This window comes from Prosopis cineraria, unplaced genomic scaffold (genome assembly GCF_029017545.1).
Source record: "Prosopis cineraria cultivar Desert tree isolate PC_DT_omini unplaced genomic scaffold, ASM2901754v1 PC6, whole genome shotgun sequence".
In the NCBI taxonomy this organism is placed as follows: Eukaryota; Viridiplantae; Streptophyta; class Magnoliopsida; order Fabales; family Fabaceae; genus Prosopis; species Prosopis cineraria.
The window spans coordinates 1,045,186-1,061,920 of NW_026555337.1; the positions used below are offsets into that span (position 1 = coordinate 1,045,186).

The following is a 16,735-nucleotide window of genomic DNA, read 5'->3' on the forward strand; positions in this document are numbered from 1 at the left end:
CCCTGCACGGGTCAGCGTTTGCCTCCCGCGTGATGTGTAATTGTGGATCATTGCCGTATTCCAATCTTTTCCCACCCATTGCTTCATCACTTGCTTCCGCCGGATTCTCTTCATGAAGGCGGTTATGTAACGCATATATTTCAACCTCAATACAGCCGTTTCTTTGGTCCTCATTGAGTCCATGCGATCTTCTGTCTTCAGATAGAGCCTTCCAATTTAACTATTTTTAGCCACATTTCTCTTTTCAAGTACGCATTCAACTTTCTAATTTATTTGCCTATTTCTCCTGAAACCGTATGTTCTGAATCATCGTCCAACTTCAATCCAATTTCTTGTTCCTCGCATCATACTCATTCCTGTGATTCTTCCTGCGTTTTTCAAGACTACCAGCGATATGTTGCACCGTGTTTTTATAACATCAGTATAACAATGATGTGAAAATATCGTGTTTTTCCAAATATGGTATCTTATTATTTTTTTTCTTTTGGTTAAAATCATGCAAGCCTCTTTATATTCTCTGGCATGTGGAAACTAGCGAGCCCAAACAATGCATATATGAAACCATAATAATTTACAGTGCCCAGCAAATTCCACATGGTACACAGATGCCATGATAGAATAGGCGCACTACAGCGCTAATAAACCAACTTGCACCAAACCAGCACAGATTTAAAGACTTCAAACAATTGGACCAGCATATATTTTTTTCTCCGATCACATGAAATAGTGCCTCAAACTGCAGATGTGTCCTACAATTCTAAACTCCCCACCACATACAACAACAACATTAAAAAAAGCAGGAAACTTGGGTCATCTCACGATGAAATCGAGCATAACATCAACTAGGGAAAAACTTCAATACACCAGGCCTAAATCTTACCAAGCTTTTCAGCCTTAACAATTGGGTTTGCTTTAGATATGGCATCCCTTGCAGCAGTGCGGTAATCAAAGGAGCAATCATGCTTGTCCGAGTAGCGGTGTGCGGCGCAGAAAAGGTTACCACATCGACAACTGAACCCTGTCAAACCAACCCGCTTATTGCAGCTATTGCAGCGTTTGGGTCCATCCTTCGGCTTTGCCTCACCACTCTCCTTTGAGCCTGAAGCCAAACAAGGTTCTTCAGATGTAGTTTTAGGCTCTACTGAATTGACTGGGGTATTCACATTCGCAGAAACAAAAGGTTCATTTCCACTGCTGCTTGATGACCCATTCATAATATTCCCAATGGACGATGCCGCAAGCGCCTGCTCCTGTTTCAACATCATATCTTTATGGCACTTAGAACACATGTTCATGGTGGCAGCACTTCCAAGAAATCCACAGTTATTGATGCACAATATAGGACCTTCTGGAGGAGTTTGACATCCAGTCTTGCCATGGTCCATCTTTTCTCAACTTTCCCTACACCAAAGAAATAGAAATTTACATGTTTAAACATCCAAAATCAATTCATCAAATCACTGTCTCAACAATAGATATATTTCACTCGGAGTTGGACTTGTTTTTCCCTGTATTCACATTTTCCAATCATGCAAATGCAAGATCGAAAAACATAAAGCCCAAAGTTCAATACTTTGATCTTGGTAGTTAACCAAGATAGAGTCACCATATATTATAAAGTGATAACAGGTGAATCAAATAACCTCAAAAAAAAAAAAAAAAGTCGAGAAGTGCAAGTTATCATCAAACACTGCACACAAATGAAGTGGCAAATGAAAATACATAGTTCCAGCACCATACATAACGCTCAAAAAGAAATGCAAACTACTGATAAAATTCCAACCCCAACTACTTGGAATTGCTCGTTAGCATGATATGCATAGTAAAATGGTTGTAGCTTCCACCCAAAAAAGGTTTCAGCAGCTTATCTATTTCAACGCCATGAACTACACAAAAGCTAGAGAACCCTGTATCATCAACAATATGCATCACGTTAACAGTCCACCAGACCAAAGGGAACACCAAGTTGACTTGATTTGTTTTACATGCTGGAACCAAACCTCAAGAAAAGTCCAACATAACAGCTCCAAACCAAGTTCACCAAGGCTCCAACTCTCTTCAGTGTTTAAAAAATTACACATTAACTGGTACCCGAATCTTGCATCTTCTTAGAGTCAACCACGACTCAGACCTTTTGTTAATGTCTTACTTCTTAACCCAGCACTTATCTTTGGTGCCTGACTTAACTCAACACCCCTATAGCATGAGAGGCTGAGGCACTAAGGGTCTTTGATGCCTTGCCTTAGCGCATAAGGCACAAAGGCAAGCTCCTTTAACTACATTGATCAAGATCAAAACGAAGAGCAAATAATGATAAGTTTCCACCACCACCTACGCAGAATCGGTCATGCACATGACATACAGTAGCAAAATGATTGTATCTTTCACCCAAAAAATTGGTGTTCGCGGCATATCTATCCCAACATCATAGACCATACAAGGGGGAGAGACTCATGCATCAACCATGGGTGTTATGTAAATTAGCAACCAGACCAAAGGGAATAGTGAGTTAACTTGATTAATTTTACAGGCTGGAAGTGAAATCTAAACACATCAAACCAACTGCATGGTCTCATTGTTCTGGTGCACAACTTGCATGGTGCACAAGTAAAGGCAATAGTTCTCCTACATCAGCTGAAGAAGTATCAAAGTAAACTGCCACATTCCTTCCGGCTTATGTATTGACCTTATTTCTGTTATAAAAACTAGAGCGTAATGCATTGAAAAGCAGAGCTGAAGGAAATATAATATTCAGATAGCAGCATCCTAAGACTTCTTAGCGAGTCTAATATTCAACAAAGCTCCATTTTTTCCGGTGCATATATGATTCTTCAGCTCACAATTGTGCTTATGACCTGTTTGATGGGCGTGTCAGATCACAAGCCTTTTAAGGTCATATACAGTATATTTTTAAAAAAAAATTCCATCCTCCTTTGAATTAACAAAATAGAATATCCATTGAAACCCACCATCTATTCGAGAATTAAAACGTTTTGATTAAGGAAAGTGTGAAGACAACGAATATCAACTGTGGATCAACATACAAACAACACCAGCAGTCAAAGCCACTGAATCAAAGTGGAAAATAGCAACAAAATCAAAAAACTATTGAGTAGTAGTCAGGCAAGTTTATATACTATTGCCAGAACATTTATGCGTATTATCAGATAACAGGGCTCTGAACTGAAACATCAAACGAAAACATGCAATTGGGTCCGTGCGCCGAAAATTTTTAATTTACAATTTATAGAAAAATCAATATGGCAGCATGCCACGTGAGCGGAGGCCCTGTCCCCAATATTTAATATTTTCTTCGAACCTGCATACAACTTTGTATTTCCAATTTTCCATCTAACAACATATAAAACAGACAATTAAAACTAGACGACAACATTATGAAGCTAGAGCCATCCAGTAAAGTATTGCGAGCCATAATCTAACCTGTTGGGCAGGAAGAAAAAGGAAATCGCGGGAAATGAAACCTTGAGACCGATCTATAGGCTCAGCGTCGCATTGGATGAGTCCTGAATTAACCAAATGAAACACCGAACGAAAATGAATTATTAAAAATCAAAAAACATAACGGAACAAGAAAAAGATGATAAAAAGTAGAAAATAAATAACAAGAACGAAACGCTAGCCCTTGGAGATTTTGGACCGATAAGGAGAGAGGGCAGAGCCGAGGAAAGAGCTAGGCGAGAGGGAGGGGAGTTCGATTTCGATCCTCATCGGGTGATAGTGATAAGCAATTTGACGGTCCAATTAAAAGTTTTATTTTTATATTTTATTTGTATACATTAAAATAAAAAATATAAATTATAACAAATCTATTCTATTATTAATTTAGACTAAATAAATTTAATCTAAATCCGATTCAATATTAAATATTTTTATAATTTTTAAATTAAACAAATTTAATCTAAATCCAATTCAATATTAAATATTTTTATAATTTTTAAATTATAATTTTATTAATTTTTTAAAGTGAAAGTTTAAAAATTACTTTTGTTTTTTAGTATATTTATTAAATAAAATTTAATAAAATTTTTGAAAACTTTTAATATTAAATATAAAATGTTCAAAATATATTTGAATAGTTAAGTTATAAAAATTATAAAAAATAAATATTAAATTAAAGTATTGTTTAGATTAATAATAAAATAAATTTATTAAATTTTTATAATAAAAAAATTCAATTTTAGATTATTTAAATTAAAAATTGAATAATTTAAATACTTATTACTTAATGAGCATTGAAGGCAAAGGTGAGGGAGAAAGAGGGCTTTCTTTTTCTGCTAATGACCATTTTTATTGAATGATTAAGATGGAAAAAGTAAAGGAAGAGAGAGAGAGAGGCCCTCCTCCCCCTTTTATTGAATCTGATTAGACTCTTGGGATGACGTGGGAAGTTATTATTGGGTGCACGTGTTACTCCTGCACCCCCACTTTTCTCTTTTTATCAAAATTTCATTAATGATTTTTTACATTTTGTGTATAGAGAGGAGAAGCGCATGGCAGATCATCTGGCCAAGCTTGCTCATAGACTTTCTTTTTTTTTATTCTTTTCGACCAACCACCTATTAGATAGTTTTGTGTGGCTTTTGGTCTTTGTTTTCTTGCTTGCCTTTAGATAGTTTTGTGTGGCTTTTGGTCTTTGTTTTCTTGCTTGGCTTCTTGTTCTCGTTCGAACTTTTTGTCCTTGTTTTCTTTCGTTTTGAATGAAGATTTTTAAGTATTTATTACAAAAAAAATTATTGACAGTTTTGTCATTCCTTTGTATGGAAAAATGACAGGACATAGTTAGAGCCCCTTCACATAATCCCACCTAATATAGTAATAATAAATGCAATTAATGGAAACAACTTAGTTCAATTAATAAGGATGTATGTTGCGTTTGGTAGCATGGCATTAGAAAGAGGGAAGTGGAAGTGAAAGTCATTTTGTTAACTGCTTGGTAGGCAAAATCCTAGTTCCTAAAAGAACCCAATTCTATCAAATCTAATAGAATTTGGTTCCATCAAACTACCTAAAGAAGTGGTTCACTTCCATGGAACTTAAATTTTCTTGACACTCATACCCATGACAATTTAATTTATTAACAACTTATACCTTTCTCATTTTCACCCTAAATCATTGATTATCTGTTGTCACCCACCCTTTTCTTTAGCCCATCGTGTTACTTGAGCAATTTCACTATCATGACCACAGTCCTCAAAATATGGCTTCTCTCTTGGTCCTCTGTCATCTATCTCCTTCTCCTCAGACCTCAAACCATGGCTACCTTTTCAAAGAACTTGATTCCTCAACATCCTCAATTGACTGCCTCATCAACAATGATCTTAGCTATGTCCACATCTTCTATGATGATATCGAACGTCAATTTTGTTCAATAGGAGTGAAGAAAATAGAGTTGGGAAGTAAGGAGCAACGGCAATAGAGATCAGAGAAATAGGGGGAGTAGAGAAGGCGAGCTCGATGACAATGATAAAAGAAGGAAACTATAGTGTGAGGCATCATTAAGGAACAATGAGGAGGAGAGGTCTGGATTCCATTGATACAAATATAGGTTGCTATTGTTTTTTTTTGGTGTAGATCTACATTTTTGGATTTTTTTTGTGCAATTGCTATGTGAACAATTGAGTTCATAATTTTTTTTTGGATTTTTCTAAAATTTGATTCATACTCTTCAATGAATCTTGGTTGTAAATGATGAAGTAAATTGTTGTTTTGAGTTTGTTGGTCGTTGGAAGTTTATGTTTGCTGGCATTCATAAATTTTGATAAAGTTCATGTCTTGTATAGCGATGCAAAGAAGATGGAGACTTTCTTCTTTTTCTTTTTTTTTATAAATTTTATAGGTATATTGGCCATTTCAAAATATAAATATATTTTTTAAATAATATTTTATCTCACTTTCACTTACATACCAAACATACTTTTAAATTTTGTTTTCATTTCTAACTCAACTTCTATTTCCACTTTCATTGAAATCACTTCCATGTACCAAATAGGGTAGTAAAGATGGAGCTAAAATTTCTCCTTTGCAAACAAGAAAAAAAGGAAAAATTAGTACAAATTTGAATCGTTAAAATAGATTTAAAAATTTAAATTTAATAATTTTTAAAAATACATGTTTAATTTGAATGATCCAGATTTATAGAAGAGAGACAATAGAAAAAAAAAGGCAGAGGAGAGAAGCCTACCCTAGTAAAGATACAGTGTGAAATCATTATGTGGTGACATTATTAATAATTTTTAAATATATTTGTAAGTGTTATTTGAGTTTGGAGATATCTTTAGTTTAATGAGTTCTTGAAATTCATCTCACCTAAACTTTTTTATAAAAAAAATAATGGGATGAAATGTAACATAAATGAAATAATACAATGATGAGAAACATATAGATCCAATATGCTATGTCATTTGCAAACAATCTAATAAAATTGCACCATTTCAATAAAATGAAATCTTATATATCATTATTTCTAATAATTTGATTTTTGGAATAGGGTATCTTATAGCCATATGACATGGCATATTTTTATTGGATAATTTATAAATGACATAATATATTGGGTCTATATGAAAATTTCTCTACCATGATAATTATAGAGCATTTGTCTTGTTGAATTGCTTAGAGCCTTAGATAAGTGCGCATTAAAGCCCCTCAAATGCAAGCGGTTTCATTAAATAGGACTTGTCTAAAAGGATTTATCCAAACCATGCCAATAGGCTAAAATGGAAGAGACCCAATAAATTCTGAAGTGAATAAATGAGTTGACTCCATCTTTTATGACTCCAATTGTCAAGACCGCAGGCCCAATCAAAACATATTCGTGTAACAAGGTGTCATCAAATTATAGTAAATGGAGCTTTGGCAATAAGAGCCCTTTCATCATTAGGGTAAAAAATGTCAAGACCAAGTAAAGTTAGAACTAATTCGTTGCTTGTAAGATCTGTAAGCGATGCCAAGAGAGTAATAACAAATGATGACAAGAACTAAAAACTTCAGCCATTCCCAAACAAGATGTGAGAAGGAAAGTGTTATGCCAATCCAGGGTGCATCGTCTTCAAGGTATCATCAACTACCTTCATCAAATTTAAAAACAGAAGCAACAAATAAAAGTATCCAATAATTGTGAAACCTATGCAATGCTATCTAGATCAGTAGCTTCTATAATTATCCACTTATTTTCTGCACTTAGCTCCATGGGCACTCATTCATAATTCACGTGAAGAATATTGTTAGAAAAGTATTTGTGATCCAAATCATCAAAATCAATCTTTTGATATTCACTAATTCTTGCAAGTGCCTCTTAGACTTGTTCATGCTCTAATAAGTAGCTAAAGAGGAGAAAGCAGAACCAACAACATTTCCAAATGCCGTCTTATAAATCTGCAATGACTTGAAGGAGTCTCTGGGAATAGAAAACTGAGCAACTAGTAGAGAGGAAAGGTTATTACCTTCTCCATACCCAGAAGTGTTTGCTTTGGACCCTTTAAGTGGCAACTTGACCTTCAATGCTCGAGGATCAAAATTAAAAAGGAAGAGCTTAAGCATGAAAATAGTTAAGAGGAACCTTTAGAGCAGCGTAAGTCCTCCTCCATGCATGACGTAAAGCTTGAACAAAATCTGTCGTTACTAAAACTAAAGATGGCAAATGGCCTTTAACATGAAAAGTCAAATACCAATATCCTTTAGCATTTTGAAGCTCAAGCATCACAGTGAAGAATAAGTTCAAGGTTGGAAGACTAAGACAGAAGTCAATAATTTAAGTGAATATTACTTCCTCCATCTCAAATTATAAGATATGTTTAGATAAAATTTCACATATCAATAAAATTCATTAAATATACTTATCAACCTTATCTTTCCCAAATAAAAATATAAATTTTCAAAAATACTCATTTAATATATTAAAAAGAGAAAAGACAAAAATTAATTATAAAGAGAAAAAAAGTAATATAAGAATTAATGTATTTAATAAAATTTTAATCTATTCAAAATATTTTATATTTTGAAATAAAAAAACTCCTTAAAAAGTGAATATGTTAAACACCATGGATGCAGCTCAAGGTAGCAACGAATTAGGCGACGGTAATAATGAAATGCATCAACGGATTTGAAATTACACTAGCTACCAGGATCAAAGACTAATCTCATTTGCATGCTAGTAACAACCCCCAATAAATCCCTCGTATCAGTATGACAATAGTTGGGTAGAGGACCATTATTAGCATTGTCATGCTGCAAACTTGGAAAATGACTTGGGGTGTCAAACACAGTCAACAGAGGCGCACCTTAAATCTGTCACAGAAGATTTGTGGTTGACATGCGACAAAAGGGGGAAGAATACCAATCACCCACGAAATTGGCACAAAAACGTCATTAAAGCTTGAATTATCAGAATCAATGGATTAGACAATCTTGCAACAATCATCGATAAGTGCCACCTCGTCTAAGGTTTGGTTAGGTCATTGTTAACAGCCTCAACGTTGTTAGAGAATGAGTGCATCACAGCGGGTGAAGGCAACATTGAGGGTAACACAAGGTCCATGGGTCCCACACCCAGAGGACCGATATGAGAAGACAAACCTCCAATCGAGAAGGAATGGCCAAGGTCATGGTCGACATCTTCAATGTCTTCAGAGACATCGGTGAGGGTAGAAATTTTAAAATCAACAAGAGCAATCTGGTTGTGGTCAAATGAAGATGATACAGGTGTGTGAGGAACAGAGACACTATGAGTAGCGTCAACATCGTTAAAGATGGCGGTGGAAGCTGAGGTGGAACCCCAATCAATGCGGATAAACGCTCGTCTTCAATTCCCAAGCGACGATTGATAACAGCAAGCCGAGCATCAATACGGTCAAGGTGAGGAAAATTGTGACGTCGATTTGGCTCCAGTCAATCGCGATTGCGCCGAATACCAAGGTAAACAGCTTCAACCTCAGCATCATCTTCCATCGGTGTAGAGCAGGAAGGCAATGAAAGCGCAATTGTTATGGTCTCAAACAAAATCAAGAACACTGATATAGAAAACATAAGAAGGAAAGAAGTAAGATGGGGAAGTTGCAACAACCACAGAGAGAAGAGGAAGAAGCTTCACAGAAAGGAAAGAAGTCGAAGCATATCAGAGAGAGAAGACAACACAAATTCTTCACACCGCACACTGGCACCTTGGGACCGATTATAAACCCTTAGTCTTCTGTCATAAGCCTCTGGCCCATTAACAAAAAGTGCTCCATGGCTCAATATAAGGCCCATTCATCACGCGTGAATGCTCTACTGACTAAAAATGCACGCTTTCAACTTCGTTTTAGTTTTTCATTTTTGGCTGACGAGTTCATCAATCAACAGCCTATTTGATGACCTGCTGCTTCACCTTTGTTTTGTAGAGGAAAAAAACGACTACGTGATATACTTCATAGCCTCCACAGTCTCGTTCCATACTTGAGAAACCCTTGAAACTTTTGAAAAATTGTCCCTTTTCTGCCTTGTATGATCAAGAAACATGAATTTCCGAATCCATATTTTGGTGAGATCATCATCACTGTCCCCCCCCCCAACCCCCCGGGAAAAAAAAAAAAACTTAGATTTTGATCTCCAGATCGCTGTAGCCTACTTTGGTTAATTTTCTTCAATTAATGAAACGGTTGTTAAAACTATCCGCTATATATGGCAGTAATGTTAAAGTTTCAAAGAAGTCAGAAAAAACTGCACCGTCAAGGCAAACCTTAAGGCAGGGACCATCATCATTCATAAGCATTGGCTCAAATTATCAAGAATGATTCGAGGGCGGGAGATTCTTTCGGTGGGGTATTTATTTCTTGGACATGACGTACATCACCGTGCAGACCGAGGTCGCGATGGTGATTTATGATTAGGAATATCATATGTAATTTGGTCTATTAAGTTTCGTACCTTGAGATTTAATCATTGCTTATGGATGAAGAATAACAATAATAAGCAATCGCGATTACCCTACAGGTGGCAATCTCGAATGATAAGCTTTTACAAGCGTGATACTTTACTTCTGAACATGAACTCTCTCTATAATTTTCTTTGTGGGATTTTGGTAGAAAGATGCGACCATTGTTAAACAGAGTGAGTTGTCGTCGGAGCGAGTATCATGCGTGAGTGGGTATGGAAGTAGTAATGGCCAACTGGGCATTTTGTCTGTGTGGCGTTGCGGACAAAAAGAATGAGAAGAGAATAAAATGATGTGTCCGGGGGGGTTCACTTGGCTTGCACGCCATGCTTTTTGTTTCATTCTCGTGCCCCCTTATTTATATTATTGATCCATCTTCTCGCACATGCATGCCACGCTTCAAAGCCCTTTTCATTCTTCTCTCACAATATCAGATTCAGATGTCCTTTCTTTCCTATGCCCTTCCACGTAGATGCCATGATCCGACATTCACATTTTAATTAACATAATAAATCAAAATTCACATAAACTTCTCCAAATTTTATCAAACTGTACACGCACATTTTCATTATATTTCATTGCCATCAAAATTCACAAGCTCCTTTCAGCCTGATAATTTTTATTCTACACAGAAATTTGAAGCTGGTAAAATGAGTTGGGCTGTTGGGCTATATTTTCGTGGCCATGGCCTGGCACATTCAAGATGCTTTTCCATTTTGAGGAAAGGGAACAAGCGTAGCTCTTAGTTATGACTTACAAGAATCATAGGGCTTGGTTGATTAAAGCAGTTTTTGTTTTGTTTTGTTTTGTTTTTGAAAACAAAAAAAGAAATGGTTGAATGCCAAAGGGAAGCTTGACTCGTAACAAATTGGTTGGGATGGTTTTGTTTGGTCACCACCTTTTAACCACATTTATCTCTCAGAATTCAATTTCCGAACACCGGCCAACCACCAGGTGTCTCCACAGAGAATCTAGTGTGTGTGTGTGTGTGTGTGTGTGTGTGTGTGTGTGTGGGTGGGTGGGTGGGTTTTTTTTTGGGGGGGAGGGGGAATTAACGGTGAGAGTCCCATTTAATCTCTGTGCATGCATATTGTTGGGCAAAATTATTGATGGGGTCCACTTGCCATCATCTTAATAATAGAAAAACAACTGCCGCCTGCAGTTTATATTTCTTATGCAGCATTCGTATAATTTCATAATTGCTGGAAATAAGAAAATTACATAAAAGTAGTTTAACCCCCAACTTCTATTCCAGAGGTATCAAGCATAATTTTCATAAAAGAGCAAACTTTCTTTGAGTGTCTCTCTCTGCCTCTTTCTCGAAAAAGAAAAATGGAAAATGAAAACAGTAACAGTTGAAGAAAGAGGTGCGATGCAGCTGATCATAATCTATCTAACGAAGTTCGCGTGTTCCTGAAACCACTGAGAAAAGCCACAGAGAGAGAGAGAGAGAGAGAAGGGGGGGGGGGCGCGCTACAAAACAGAGCCATTCTTTAACAAAGACGCTCTCATTCTCATTCTCATGCGCTGTTGTCTGTGAGAGAGAAGGTATCTGCGAAAGTGACCGTTGTCGGCACTTTAATACCAATCCATATAGCTTTGGTATCAAATCGAGCTTTCCTGCTCTTCATCTCATCCGAATTTTTTGATGCTTGTCATTGTTGTTCCTTCCTACTTTTCTGTTTACGATCCATTCACTCTCGGGACTAACCTCGCTTGTTACTTACCGATGATTTTGCAATAGAATCTGGAAGCACCGAGATTTTTCTGCCTGGATAGTCCAGTTGGAATAATCTTTGATGTTCGAGAGCGCTAGAGTCTAATAAGGTACTCCTGTGGTTTCTGTTTTCTAGATTGTTTCTTTGGAAAGTGCACAGCACTGAATAGCGAAATCTCGATTGATGAGTCACACATGTCACAGTGTCGCTTGATTTTTTTCTGGACCTTATTTAATATTTTTTGTCTTAAAAGATTAAATATTTATACTTAATTTGATATTGTACTGCATTTTCTGAGCAGCAAAACAGAACACATTTCGTATGGATTTTTTGGATTGATTGGGAAGATTTTGGGTCTAAAATACGCAGTGGTACCAGTGTTTTCCTTGGTTGATTCGGAAGTTCTTGATGCCGAATGAATGATTAGGCATGCTTGACGATGTATTATGATGCTTGAGGTTGACGTAAATAAGCGGTCTTAAAGCTGTAAGCCTTTAACTATCAAAACGGCTTTGGCTTCTCACTGTACGCTATGCACTGACTATCCCTATCGATTTAAATTATGCGGGTTTAGATTTTTGGATTAGCTCAATAGTGGGACACTAAATCTTGTTTAAGTGAATTTCAGGAAGTTTGTTGAATAATCCATGAATCAGATTCCCATATTTGATGCAAATATATGTTTGAACAGAAGCCTTTTTGTATTTCTTTATGTGCGCCCCATTGCCTTTGCACTAACATGCATATTATTGTACTTGACTGTAAATTTCACGCTGCAGAGCAATTGTCTGACTGAAAGAATTCAAAATGAGTTGGAGCACACACATGGAGGTCCAATACAACAATATCAGCTATCCCTACAATACAGCAGGAAGCTTTATTGAATATTTTGAAGGTCTAACCTACGAACATGTCAATTTCATTTTTTCTGGTGCTTCACATGCTCAGGTGCCCACAAAGACATAACCTAGATTCTATTTGAGAAATTATCTTTTCTGATTGATGGAAACTATTGCACTCTTATCTTTCTGATTTTGTCTATGTGGACTTGTTGGGAAGACTTTGCTTACTTTGATATATGCTGCATCCTTGCCCAATTTGCCATATTAAACCGACAAAATTTCTTTATGTATACATAATAGAACAGACCACTGCATACTTATCTGTATTTGTAATTTTTCTTAATGTTCTTCTGTTATGAATGGAATGCAACCTGAAACTTTAATAGAACTGAAGTATTAAAAATCTACTTTAATATTCACAGGAGAGCTTGTACCCATCAACTACAAGTTTGTACAAGTTTGGCCCATTTGAGCCTGAGAATACATCATACTCTCGTTACAGTGATGGTTATGCGGTGAATAATCATGATCCACTGATGGATGAACACAGAAGGCCTTCCGAGAACACAGCAATATTTAGTGAACATGCTGCAGCAGCAAGTGCAGAATGGGGTGAGGGTGTAAACAACCCTGCACGAGACAATTCTGTTGAATGTAAGTTCTTAATTTTCATCTGGAGATGATTTTCTTGATATACAGAAGGCCATCGCACTAGCAGCATTATTAAAACAACAAAACGACCAGTTTAGCATGTTATAACTACAATTATAGTCATCTGTGGGGTTACCAAATGTAAGCTAGTTTTGTTCATTCAATGTGTTTTGACCACGTATGCATTCCTCAGAAAGTGCATGGCATTTGCAGTTTATACTCCCATTACTGTATTTTAGGGTACGTAAGTTTCTTTAGTGTTCATTCCTGCGCGAACATAACAATGTGGTGAAATCTGATGTAGGAGAATTAAGCATCCCGTTCACTGATTTTTATCCACATCAGTATTTTTAAGAGTACAGCTTCCTGCACATGGAAGTATCTTCTTGAAACTACTAGCTGAACTACAGAGCTTTTATTCATATTGAGGAAGTAAAATGTCTTCAATTAGTCTGGTATCTCTTCTATGTTTTGCAACGTTTTTGTAAGATTGAAACTCCTGTTGTCTTGTAAATTATCTTATCTTTCTGTTACACTATACTGGTATAAAAACTTAAAAAGTAGACAACTTGTTTAATTGTTATCCTATGTATGTCTTCACCAATCATTGCTAAGGAAATAAATGCTAAACATTTATGAGAACTCGTTAGTTTTTCTATGAAAGGATGAAATTGATTTGTTTTGACATTTATTATCTTTCAATTACTGAAAAAGAGAAACAAGATTAAAATGACTTTGATAAATGCAGAGTCCTATTATGGTAGTCAGTCCATATAAAAGTGTTTATTTATCTTAATTCTTGCAGGACCCTTAACCTTTTTGAGTTTTTTTCCTTTTTGGTAGAGAAATGGCAATAGAATTTCTTGTCACCTTGCCATTTGTCACTTTGATTCTACATATTGTATAAGTGCTTTGGTTTAAACTAAATAACTTATTTTCTTTGATTCCAGGCCCAAGAAGACGTCATAATTCCCATGACTATCAGGTATTTCATCCGAAAGTCTGGTTCATAAAATTATTAATTGCATTGAATATTTAAGTAGTTTGTTTCAGTTACCCATAGCTTATCCATCGATGGGAAGCACAATACAAGATGATCTGAGCCATTTTTTAATACTTTGCAGGTCACTTGGCAAGACAATATTGATCCTGACAACATGTCCTATGAGGTTGGAGTGGGAGGCTCAAAATTCTTGTGTTATAAGTCTTTATATTTCTCTTCCTCAAATTAGAGCTGTTAGATGCCTTATTTTTTGGAGTGCAAAGCCAAAGTTCCAGACACACACTTAGTCTTGCAAGATAAACTAATTAATTATATGAGCCTACTTTTGTGATTACTTATTTAATGTTACCTTGGTTGTTGTGTTATGCTTCACTAACAGTAGAAAACCTTACCCTCTTGCACTAATCATTGTGCCACATGGAGATAATTACTCCTGAGACAATATTGTTGGGTCAAATCACTTCACAAATAACCTGACATTCTTATTATATCTCCTTACTAGCTAAATTTCAACTTTAAAATCCAAGATGCTTCTTCTAACAGTTATCTCTAGATTGCCTTAAGTAGAACGGTTAATAAGGAAACGTTTGCCATTTGCATTAGAAAGTTTCTTAAAAGGACTTTTGACTCTTTAGACCTTGCTTAATTCTTTAACTTTCTTCTCACATATTAATAACATATTACCTTTTCAGGAATTACTTGAGTTAGGTGAGACTGTGGGAACTCAAAGCCGTGGTCTCTCCCAAGAACAGATTTCTCTGCTTCCAGTTTCAAAGTACAAGTGCGGGTTTTTCTTACGCAAAAAATCACGGGATGAGAGGTAATTTTAGGCTTGCAATTTTCCTTCTTCGGTGCTATTTTTCATTTTTCTTTTAATTTCTATTCAAACGTTTTCTGTTAATCTTTTCTTCCTGGATCTACCAATGTTTTGCTTCTAATTTTGAAAGTTCATCACTAATATACTGCATGCTAATTGTTTTTAAACAATTTGATTTCTTATGATGCTAGAGTTAGTTGTAAGGATTAAAAATTCTGCTTTCAGAGTTTATCTTTAGTAATTAAGTTTATGTCTAGCTAGCTTTGCTGAAATACTTGGTTCGGCAGTGCGTGTGGAAATTACTACAAATTAAAGAAGAATAAAGTGGAGTGGAAAGAAAATCTGCAGGATAAATTCTTCTAGGCTCAGACGATTTTTAGGGAATAAACAATTTTACCATCGATTTACAGTTCTAATCTGGTCTAAAGTAGTCTTTCAATTGGCGAAGGTGTAAGTTTTGTTCGACATAAGCTGTAAATCAGAACAAACTTTTCACATTTAACTGGATAGCCAGGATAGATAGGATCGGTAACTTTTTATGATCATACAGTCATTGGTTCTTTTGTGTGATTTAAAATTGGGATCTTTTTTCTCTTTCTTTATTTCATGCTCATCTTCTTGATTTCTTTTTTATTGTGGACTGGCATTAATTGAAACCCACACTAAATGAAAAGGCATCAAATGTGAGTGGTGCCCCAATAATGGAATGTTCTATTTGTCTACGAGTGCGCATGTACAATTCTCACGGATGTGGGGAATTAACCCTACTCTTAATGAGAGCAGGGCCTTGGCCATACAACAGCCACTCCCACCAAAATTTAGCACAAAAATATTCATGCCACGTCAATAATTTGTTTTTGACCAACATCAAATGGGAGAACCACCTAGGTGGTATCTAAATAATAGGATGTCTTATTATCTATACTCCACGCGCGCACTTCTTACCAATGTTAAGTAACAAAGGGACTGAGTATGACACTTGAACCCTTAGGATATATGCTTGGGATATGATTTAGAGCAGTTCTTTGATTCCTTCTCGCATCTATTATATATGTGGCAGAGGATTAGTTCAAGTATCTAGATCTTGTCTTGGTTCCATTAGCTTAATTTGTTGATCTAATTTGTCTTCTGGTTTAGATGTGTGATTTGCCAGATGGAATATGCAAGAGGGGAAAAACGGATCACCTTACCTTGCAAACATGTATATCATGCTGGGTGCGCAACAACATGGCTTAGCATCAACAAGGTAAGACAAGGAGTTCATACTTGTCAAGTACTCTCCCCGTTCTAGCAGTGTACAATTGTTATCTGCTGAAATAGCTAACCTTTTATCTTCTTGCTTGTGTTCAATGTTTTCCTGTTCAAGGCTTGCCCTATATGTTACACAGAGGTGTTTTCTGATACGTCAAAACGCAAATGATCACCTGCCAGTGAATTCAAGAGATCTGCATCCATTCGCGTTTTCCTTTTGAGTTTGGGTATCTAGATAGATACAAAATTATTTGTTTCTTTCTTTCCTAGACAGGTATTATCTAGTGGGGTTTCTTGAATCTACTTCACATGAGAGCTATAACGTGGGTTAACTTTAGGGGGAAAAAGAAAATTCCATGAGAATGCATCATAGTTGTGTTGGAGAGGCTGGATTTATTTTATTTTCATATTTTTATAAAGTGTGCCTTCATTTCACCTGTATCACATGTCAACTCGACATGTTTGCCACAACTGCAGGCTATTTTAACGGAAACCTTCAATAACATGTCTCTGTTGTGCTAA

At 36.0% G+C, this 16,735-nt stretch overlaps 2 protein-coding genes and 1 long non-coding RNA gene across 10 annotated transcripts; 1 reads left to right on the top strand and 2 right to left on the bottom strand.

Annotated features, from left to right (window-relative positions):
• Window positions 1-668: 668 nt before the first annotated feature.
• On the bottom strand, window positions 669-3,737 carry LOC129312689 (zinc finger A20 and AN1 domain-containing stress-associated protein 8). The gene is made up of 2 exons (XM_054955366.1): window positions 3,442-3,737; window positions 669-1,401 (listed from the first exon to the last, which is right to left on the bottom strand). Exon 2 carries the CDS (start codon window positions 1,383-1,385, stop codon window positions 870-872), a length of 516 nt encoding a protein of 171 aa, XP_054811341.1. The 5' UTR covers window positions 1,386-1,401; window positions 3,442-3,737; the 3' UTR covers window positions 669-869.
• A 3,019-nt stretch (window positions 3,738-6,756) lies between these two features.
• Window positions 6,757-9,150, bottom strand: LOC129312916 (uncharacterized). Its single transcript, XR_008593770.1, has 2 exons — window positions 7,464-9,150; window positions 6,757-7,088 (listed from the first exon to the last, which is right to left on the bottom strand). It is a non-coding gene; the product is annotated as an uncharacterized LOC129312916 (long non-coding RNA).
• A 2,042-nt stretch (window positions 9,151-11,192) lies between these two features.
• Window positions 11,193-16,718, top strand: LOC129313741 (E3 ubiquitin-protein ligase BIG BROTHER-like). Of its 8 annotated transcripts, none has more exons than XM_054957094.1 (10): window positions 11,193-11,533; window positions 11,676-11,758; window positions 11,951-12,135; window positions 12,429-12,597; window positions 12,914-13,145; window positions 14,093-14,127; window positions 14,267-14,311; window positions 14,838-14,965; window positions 16,100-16,208; window positions 16,329-16,718. In XM_054957094.1, exons 4-10 carry the CDS (start codon window positions 12,457-12,459, stop codon window positions 16,380-16,382), a joined length of 744 nt encoding a protein of 247 aa, XP_054813069.1. In that variant the 5' UTR covers window positions 11,193-11,533; window positions 11,676-11,758; window positions 11,951-12,135; window positions 12,429-12,456; the 3' UTR covers window positions 16,383-16,718. The 8 variants fall into 8 exon arrangements, with proteins under 8 accessions (XP_054813069.1, XP_054813071.1, XP_054813072.1 ...); XM_054957096.1 differs by having other exon boundaries at window positions 12,019-12,135; XM_054957097.1 differs by having other exon boundaries at window positions 11,193-11,479.
• The last annotated feature ends 17 nt before the right edge of the window (window positions 16,719-16,735 follow it).